General features: G+C 39.1%; 1 protein-coding gene across 1 annotated transcript in view; it reads left to right on the top strand.

Moving 5' to 3' along the window:
- The first annotated feature begins 1,932 nt into the window (after window positions 1–1,932).
- The window catches only part of LOC134611994 (homeodomain-interacting protein kinase 2-like), a 10,909-nt gene continuing 2,948 nt past the window's right edge, over window positions 1,933–9,893 (top strand). Inside the window, exons 1-9 of the mRNA XM_063456374.1 lie at window positions 1,933–1,985; window positions 3,792–4,343; window positions 5,437–5,560; window positions 5,796–5,915; window positions 6,874–6,960; window positions 7,418–7,602; window positions 8,441–8,483; window positions 8,952–9,065; window positions 9,727–9,852. Of these exons, the coding sequence (XP_063312444.1) occupies window positions 1,933–1,985; window positions 3,792–4,343; window positions 5,437–5,560; window positions 5,796–5,915; window positions 6,874–6,960; window positions 7,418–7,602; window positions 8,441–8,483; window positions 8,952–9,065; window positions 9,727–9,852 (1,404 nt within the window). The remainder of the gene's footprint in view (window positions 1,986–3,791; window positions 4,344–5,436; window positions 5,561–5,795; window positions 5,916–6,873; window positions 6,961–7,417; window positions 7,603–8,440; window positions 8,484–8,951; window positions 9,066–9,726; window positions 9,853–9,893) is intronic.

The following is a 9,893-nucleotide window of genomic DNA, read 5'->3' as shown; positions in this document are numbered from 1 at the left end:
ACATTCTGGATCCTCTACACACACTAAATTTTCCACACACAAAATAGTGTGTGTTTGTGTGTAATGTGTAGTGTGTATGTGTATGTATGTGTATGTATGTAGTGTGTGTATCTGTATGTGTCAGTTTCTGTATGTGTGTCTGTTAGTGTGTATGTCTGTGTATCTGCAGGAATATCAGTGGGTGTGTACATCTGTATGCATGCCACTGTGTGTCAGTGTTTGATACATATACTGACATGCATGCAGATGCACAGACACACATACAGTTGCACAGACACTCTGATCCACATGCAGATATACAGACATACATATACAAACACTGCCACACGTGTAGATACATAGACCAACAGATACAATCACTGACACATATACAGATATAGACACACAGAAACAAACACTTACACACATGCATATACACAGACAGAGTATATAGGTAAGTGCATTGGCTGCAGTGCACACACAGACACACACTACATCACCAACACATACAGACATATACTACATCCCGAGCACACACACACAGACGCATACTACATCCCCAGCACACACACAGACACAAACTACACCCCCAGCACACACACACACCTATACTACACCCCCAGCACACACACACCTATACTACATCTCCAGCAAACACACACAGAGAAGCATACTACATCCGCAGCACACCCAGACGTATACTACATCCCCAGCACACACACAGACACATACTACATCCCCAGCATACACACAGACACACACTACATTCCCACAACACACAGACGTATATTACATCCACAGCACACACACAGACACACACTTCATCCCCAGCACACATAGAGAGACACACTTCATCCCCAGTACACACACAGACACAAACTTCATCCACAGCAAACACACAGACACATATCATCCCCAGCACACAGTTAGACACACACTTCATTCCCAGTACACACACATGTTTTATCTCCAGCACACACACATAGAGACACTACCATTGCAGAAACATATATATTTTGGGGGGGAGGGAGCAGCATTTCATTCTTGAACCCAGGCAGGACAATGTCTTGGGCAGGCGCTGGGTATGGTGATGAAAATAAAAATCAAAGATACATATTTAATATTTAATGGATCAGCACTCCTCTCAGGTTAGAAACTCCATGAAAATCTTTAAAAAGATATTTTAGCCCTTAGACGTCATAGGAGGGTGGATGGGGGGTGAAGAAAGGTTGCCAAGCATGGGGGTACTTTGGACAGGCACGGCTTCATTTCCTCCTCTACCCCTCGCTTTAATACGTTTCATTCATTTTTTTGTGGTTTTATGTAGGTAGATTGTTTTAAATATAAAACCTTAATACCATATGGCAGATGGTTGTGAAATAGATACTAAATGAATTGAACAAATGTACTATTATATTACGCCCGTAATGGTCTGTGACCTTTTTTTTGCAACCAAAATAAATATTAACAAAACTAACTTTTTCTTAATTTTGCAGTTTCAGTTGCTTATTAGATAGATTCTTAATTTCTCATATAAGGATACCAAAGTAGGGAGCTTTCTATTAAACAGCTAAAATATTAAAATTAAGAGGAAAAAAAAGCCATTTTCTTAATTCTGGTGTTTCAGGTGCTTATTAAGTAGGCACCTAATTAATTATGGAAATCCCGCATAAGGATACCAAAGAATGTTTCATTATATGTTATAATATGTCTCTGTGCACATTATTATATAAAATAGGACTATATCAAGGTACTACTGGCTCATCACAACCATTGGATGCTTTCAGTCACATGACCATGCATGGTAACAATCAGACCTAGTGGAGTTATGATGTAAAATGATGATGTATCTGGGGTTCATTATCTGTTAGTCCAGAGTCGAGTAGACAGCGATTAACAGTTACTCCAGTCATAACCAGATTGGATCTATTTGAAAGAAAACCCATTTACAAAATGGAGGAAAACTCCAACATATCTGAACCTAAGGAGCACCACGATGACTTGCCGTAGGTTTAATTAAAATGGTTTATTTTATATTTTACTAATGTCATCATCTAGTTAGAAGGTAAATTACTAGGTAACTACCTGTATGATAGTCCAGATATTATATATATATATAATGTAACAGGTTAGAACATTATAACCTCAGTCTTACTGGATACTATCAGAGCTATAATCATTATTTTAATGCTAATCTCACTGACTGAAATTATATTTACAATTAGTGATATAAAGTATTCAATGCAGATAAGGATTAGTTTAACAATTATCCAATGTTTAAAACAATCAGTGTACGAGGTCTATTCTGTAAAGTCTAGAATGTTTGCCTATTTGAGGAAAATGATTAAAATAATTTACAAAGTGTCAAATTCAGCAGGAATAGTTTTAAGAGCCATCCCCACTGGGTAATAACAGGTTTGGGGGGGGGGGGGTGGAGGGGAATAAATAGTTGGAATATCGATTATAATAAAAATTGCCCATTTATTCCAAAATACATGACTTCTTCCAACAAGAGAAGCAGGAGCACGGAATGATTCAATACATATACAATGTGTCTCCATGCACTATGTTATATAAAATATTATTAAATTATTATTAAAGTATCATTGGTCATCAGAACCTCTGGATGCTTGCAGCTAGCTGACCACACTTGTACATCGCGCTCTACCTACAGCAGGCGTTGCCGAGCAACAAACCAAGCAAACTGATGTAAAGTGTAATTATTATACAAAATATAATGTATCTGGGTTCATTACCTGCTATATCCAGTGCTTGATAGTCAGTGATTAAACCTTATAACAGTGATAACCAGATTTGATTAATTTGAAAGAAAGGCAGTGTATAAAATGGAGGAAATCTCTGAATTATGTGAACCTGAGGAGCAACAAAATGATTTACTGTAGATTTCTATAAAAATATTGTATTTTCTATATCACATATGTAATGATATTGTTAGAACTTAAACCCCCTTTTAACTAGACACAATTAATTTAAAGAAATAACTAAACGACTTCACATACGTGCATCCAATTCTATATTACGATTACTGGGAGATGATTTGTAAAGTTAATTTTCATTTCAGTGTTTACTATTTAAATTGTGGACTTGTGGGACACAATCAGAGCTTTGTTTGTTATATGAAAGCTAATTTCATTACTGAAAAGCACCTCTCCATTCAGTTACACCTAGAAGTTAATCGTCCTGGCTGTATTGCTAGTAGCAGTATTTATATAGCGCCAACATACTCCACTTTACAGTTAGAGAAAGGCCCTGCTAAGACAAACGTACAATCTATGGGAAGCAGATATATCTTCAGGATCTTGCCCAAGGACACTTACTGGTAAGGTGGTCTTACCGGTATTCAAACCTGACTTTCCTAATTGTAAGGAAGTGATGTTACACTAACCAGATGTTACACTAACCAGGTTGTAATAAACTAATCAGGTTTTACCCCAAAAGAAACAGATTTCACACAGCTGAGGAGAAATACTCTCATCTTTTATCCCACATATCTCTAATAGAAATTGACAATTTTGATAAATGTTCTCAATTATGTTTAGTGAAAGGTCTACCATAGAATTTAAATACCAGGATATTTGCCTACTGACCCCTTTAGGGACTGAAAGTTTATTGAAGTTAACAGACAAAACAAAATAAACTTTACAAATACCAGATGTAAAATTTAGACACTATGCCATAAGTACATGTTTTTGCATTAAATAGTCAAATAATCCTGATTTAGATGGTTTCACATTGTGACTGAAACCTGGCATTGTGTTAATATTAACCTATTTCCTTTTTGTTCCTGTCAGTGAATCGGAGCAATGTAACATCCTGTGCTCTAAGACCAACGCTTATATAGTCCAGGAGTTCTTGGGCAGTGGCTCCTTTGGAAACGTTGTAGAATGTGTTAAAAAAGGAACCAACGAGAAAGTGGCGATCAAAATCTTGCACAACAGCCCATACGTTGTTCAAGATGCTGAAGAAGAGGTGAACATCCTGTCCCAGTTGAATAAAGAACACCCAGACAAATACAATATCGTCAAGTACTACGAGTTCTTCCAGCACGAGAATTACATCTGCCTTGTATTTGAGATGTTGGAAATTAGTCTTGATGACTTCATGGAGCAAAACAACTTTACCCCAATTCCTGTGAAACACATCCGACCTATTGTGCAGCAGGTGGGCAGTGCACTGTTAAAGATGAAGAGTCTGGGAATTATTCACACAGACTTGAAACCAGACAACATTATGATGGTGGACACGACCAAGCACCCGTTCAAGGTCAAGCTTATAGACTTTGGCTGTGCATTGCACGTAGCCAACACAGGATTTTCAGTCTACATACAAACGCGATATTATAGGTAAGGGAAATGTATTATTCATAATTCACATTTCAAATAAAGTACATACAAATCCGTTACATTTATGCAATGAGTATAAAGACTAACGTTAACCAGGTCTGGTTATTTTGTCCAACGGTTTTTATAAAATATTAGGATATATTAGTGATATTTATGGTTTCTGGTGGAGTGTATCAGTCAGCTAGCTCTACACATGCACACAGGGCTCTTAAGATGGACATGGATTGATCAGAATTGGCCCAAGTGACCTGGCTGCTTGCTACTGAGCTCTCCAAGGGAGAAGGGAAGTGGACACAATATTCCCCCTTTCTTCTTTTTAGGCAGTTTTTCTCTCAGTCTCATTTTATAAAAACTGACCACTGTTAAAGTGGTTTAAAATCGATGCATCTTTTATTATGATGGAGGGAAATGGGGGGTGGGTCTCGCTGGGCGATCTGTCAGCTGATATGTGCTTGTGCTGAGTGTTTTGGGAGTGGTGGTAAAACACTTCCAATGATAACTCTCAGGCAGCCAGATGGAGCAGAGCCAATAATAGAAAGAGTCATTATTTCAGCAAGTTAAGTCTAATTTAAAGGGACACTCTATGCAAAATAAATAAACATCACTGTTTAGTAGATATGCCCACATGAAAACTTTCATTTAATTATGCTTTTTTCCATTGGGGTTATATCTAAAAACCACTTGCAAAACCTGCAGATCTCTTGTCAGCAGCCTTTGTAAGCCCTCCTCTTCTAACTCCCTCCATACTTTGTGACTGTCCAATCACAGACTTCCAAATTAAGCTCAATGAGAAGTCTTTGTGAGGCAGGTGCTCTGAGCAATTGCTGCCTCTTGAATTTAGTTCCACTGAGCTAACCAATCCAGGAATAAATAGGAACTATTGTCCGCTTGAAAGCCAAGTGGGTGTAACAAGGTTTATTTATAAATGTGTCAATTTATATTGAAATCTGCACATTTTACTAAATAAAAAAAATAGGACACACTCTTCACATGTTTAGGCGTTTATATTTCAGCGATCGTAACATATATTTCAGTTGATTTATAGATCTAAAATGTAAATGATGTAACTAACCTAATTTTTGATAAAATTCAGGTCTCCAGAAATAATCTTGGGGTTACCATTCGATGAGGCTATTGACATGTGGTCTCTGGGGTGCATCGTGGCGGAGCTAATCATAGGATGCCCGTTATATCCTGGAGCATCTGAATATGATCAGGTGAGTGCTAATAGATATCTATGTCTAATTATATATTAAGGTCTCAGTCAGGAATCCAGAATGAATTCACGTAGAAAGGTACCACATCGCTGTTTTATTTGCTTATACAGACTGTAGTCAAAGTGCAATGGAACGTAAAATGGTCAAGATGGGTGATTATGGGTACGTTTACAGTTTTAATAGAAGCTGACGGTACTTGTTTTAAACGTTGTGTCCTCTTCCTTCCTCCCTGCAGATCCGTTACATCACAGAGACCCAGGGTTTGCCCCCTGGAAACATGCTCGATACAGGAGCAAAGACCGAGCTTTACTTTCAAAGAATTGGACATTCTCAGCATTTATCATGGATACTGAAGGTGCGATCTTTTATATTTACTATTAAAATAGATTCATATTTAATCCTTTCAATACATGGGGTTAAGCAAATCCTATGATATTATGACAGTCCCAACAGATGATCTGCCATGAACTGGTTAAAGCGACATTTCGGGATTTGTATTTAATTTATTTTATTAAGTGAGAGGAAGTTTTACAAACTAACATTCAGTAATTTGGAAGTTTCGATGTGATAAAATGTAAATAACAGTTCCTCCATAAAGAGTTTTAAAGGGACACTATAGTCACCTGAACAACTTTCAGAGAAAATACAGTGTTTACATTGATTGATAGGAATACCTCCAGTGGCCGTCACTCAGACGGCCACTAGAGGGACTTCCTATCATGCAGGGCTCTAAAAAGGCCCTGTACACGTCAGGCGTTTGAAAATACGTCTGACGTGTGCAGGAGAGAGAAGGCACTGTGTGCGCGCCTTCTCTCTCCAGCCGGTCAGAGAGGAGAGGGGGCGGGCAAAGACCCGCATGCGCGGTAGTGCGCTCAGGACTTCAGAGGGCGGCATGAATGCCGCCCTCTGAAGTATGTGCGCATGTGCGTCGAAGCCGCGCATGCGCACAAGGGAGCAATGACGCTTCCAAATGGAAGCGTCTGATTGCTCCCTGCTCGCGCCCGCCTATTTCGTCATTTTGACGAAATAGGGGGCGCGGCTTCACGAGGCTCCTGGCGCTGGAACCAGGTGAGTAAAACTGCTTGGCTGGAGAGTCCCTTTAACTACTGTTTCCCCTTTCTCTGTCAGCTTTGCCGCCATTTTATAAATAAACTTTCACAACCACAGGGTAAATAAAAAACTAAACTGTTTAGACTGGGGGAAAGCTGCTGGGTCAGGCGATAGTAAAATGCGTTTATTGGTTCTAACATTAGCAGGAAACTTGCTGAGACACTGTAGAATGTTGGAAAATCTTGTTTTTTTCTCTTCTCTAGAGTATGATGCGCTATGAATCTGAAACTGGTATTGGACCAATGGAAAGAAGAAAATATGTCTTCAGTTCTCTTGATGACATGAGAAAGGTACTGCATTCCTAGGGCACTAACATTAATCCAAAAATAGATAATCACATGGCATCTTCCTCTCACCCATGTGCCATTCTCTGTTGACCAACAGAAAGAATTTACCTAAATATTGTCTGGTTGGCCAAGCACAGCGGAGATGGTGAAGCAATCTCTTTTAACTTGGATGGTTGTTACATATTTTTTAATGTAGTTGTTAGGTTCTAATATCCATCTTAGTACAGGAGTCTGATGATCTATCTTGAACCGCAACCAGTGTGACATTGTGCCTATTTATCACTAAGCCTACTAAACCCTGCAGAAATTGTGAGGTTGGTAGGAAGTACTCAGAAGCAGTCAGACCGCTTATAGTAGAAACTGAAATTATTCTTAATGGTGGCCCTATGACACTGAAAAATGTATGACTTTGCATATTTGTTATGTTATCTTCTCATATACTTTTTTCCTTTCTCTTCAGATCATTTTACCATCACATGTGGAGAGCAGTGACTCGCAGGGGGAGATGGGAGACATATCAAAGTGTGTTGATCTGATAAAGGAGATGCTTACTCTGGATCCAGACATGCGGATAACACCCATAGACCTTAGCAGCCATCCCTTCATCACAATGTCTCATCTCCAGCACTTCTCACAGAGTTCATAGTATGTGATTTTCCTTGTGCACTGTGAAGGTTGCTTGAAAATGGTGGAAAAGTTGGTTTTAATGTGGGAGTAGGAGGATTGTGATCTATGATGGTTCATAGTATAAAGGAACACATCAGGCATACTGCTCTGTCTCCACCCATTAGAAGTAGTCAAACTGTTTTAGAACAATTTGCTTTCTACTTGGTGACTTCCTACCTTCCGTCAGGCACCACTCCCAAACTTCTCTCTGCAGCCGTAAGAGTGGAAAGCTCCAGTTTGACAACTTACTGAAGTCCTTTGCGTATTGGTCACATCCCCAGGTTGATCCAGGAGCTAGTCGTCCTCAGCCAACGAGATATGTCTGCACCACCGAGCCTAGCTCAGAGAGATGGAGCTTTCTGTTCTCTAAAGGCCATAGTGGAGACAGGGAGCAGCGCCGGGGGGAACTCGGGGAAATTGTTCATAAAATGTTTGATTACTTACATTGGTGGGTGTTCAGGTACTTCTAGTGCAATACTGTAGTGGTTATGGTGCTTGAAATGTTCCTTTTTAAAGAACATTGTGAGAATATTCTTAACTTCAAAAGGCAGCTAAAAATTTTACTCATCGGCTCAGGGAGCAAGTTTTATTCAATGATTCTTCATTTGTGTATTCTCTCTCATATAATCCCCTGTTTAATCAATTAATTAATGTATTAAATTTGATGCCTTTTTTTCCCTTCTACTATTAATTTGTTCCCGTTCTTCCATAACTTTCACTCTATCTTTTATTCGAAATGTTTATCACTATCTTTTTTTCTGTGACATCTTCCTTTTTATATCATTTCATCTCACTGTCTTTCTCTCTCTCTTTACAGTGTAAATTCCTGCCTCCAGGCCATGGAGGTCTGCAAACAGCAGGTGAGTATAGTGATTGTCCTCCTTATGATCCCCTAAAAACCAATACAAAAGTGTTAGTAGTCAGCAATGCACTTTGGCAGATCCCAACAGTACTGTTAAAACGAGAGAAAATAAACCAATTAAAATATTATTTTATTTTCATTGGTCCATATAAACAGATGGGTTTAGGGGGATTTATTTAATATAATTTCCACTGGCAGTCAGAAATGCAGATCCTCAGATGTAACTGACATGACGCTTAGTCTGTTTTGTTGGCTAAGCATTGTTAGAGTTGCATTTCTACAGCAGCTGAGGATGCAATGTCTTCTCCAGCTTGCGGGATGGGGATCCCTATTCATAAAACAGGTAAAGGTATTATATTCTCTATTATTTAGCAAACTCTTAGTATTAATGAGCTAAAGGCTGATTATGGTTAACATAGAGCAGCAAATTCCGGGATTTATTTTCTCTCTTTATACCATGATACAGCAGGAGGTGTGTCCCGAGCCTCCAGAAATGGAGACAGAGAATGAACAGAACAAACAGGAACAGCGAATAGAAGAAGATCCTGAGAAGGAGTATAATGAGAGATTTCAAAAAATTGTGAGTGCTTCAAGGGCTGTAACTGGAAACCACGGAGTCCTGGTACAAGAATCAACAAAGCTCCCCCCACCCCTTCTCAGTACCCCTAAACAATATATCTGAGTAGGATGAGTCTGACTGTGTGAGGAGTTGGTTGAGTTTGTGTTAAAGGAATACTCTGGGTACCATAATGGATTCATCTCATTGAAGTTGTCATGGTGCCAGGAGATCCCATTTGCCATCCCACCTAAAGGGGTTAAACCTTTTATGCTCTGCCCAGCTCCTTCTGATGATTCTCCTCTCAATCAGGAGGCCTTAGATTTAGTAGTTGAGATAGGCTGAGAGCCCAACTGAGCAGCGCTAGCTCCCCATTCATAAAACTGAGTGAAAAAGAAACGTTTTATGAACGGGTTGTGTATCTATCAATGTAGGTATATCTGAATGGAGTATGTGTTGGGAGGGATGGTGTGCATGTGAACATAGCTGTGTATTTGTGATGGACACTGTATGCATCATTATAACGGCTACCTTCTCATATTCCATTTATCAGTGCTGTTTTTGTTTTGTATCTCTATATGTAAAATAAAATACATAGCATATCACGCATCCTTTCTATGATAGTTTATGACAATGTTTAATTAACGTAATACATTCTTATATTTGTTTTTCTTTTGATTTGTAGAATGCACGATTTATCACACTGGCAAACAAGGTGGGCGTAACACAGGAAATATCTAGCCAAACTGAGGCTGAGCCCGTGGGAATACATGAAATCATCCCACCAGCAGAGATCGAGATCCAAGACCAGGTAAAGATGGACACAATGTGGCAGATTAGTCCTTTTTAGGG

This window comes from Pelobates fuscus, chromosome 5, assembly GCF_036172605.1.
Source record: "Pelobates fuscus isolate aPelFus1 chromosome 5, aPelFus1.pri, whole genome shotgun sequence".
Classification (NCBI taxonomy): Eukaryota; Metazoa; Chordata; class Amphibia; order Anura; family Pelobatidae; genus Pelobates; species Pelobates fuscus.
Note: the sequence above shows the minus strand (reverse complement) of the source record. Positions and strands in the feature narration are given on the sequence as shown.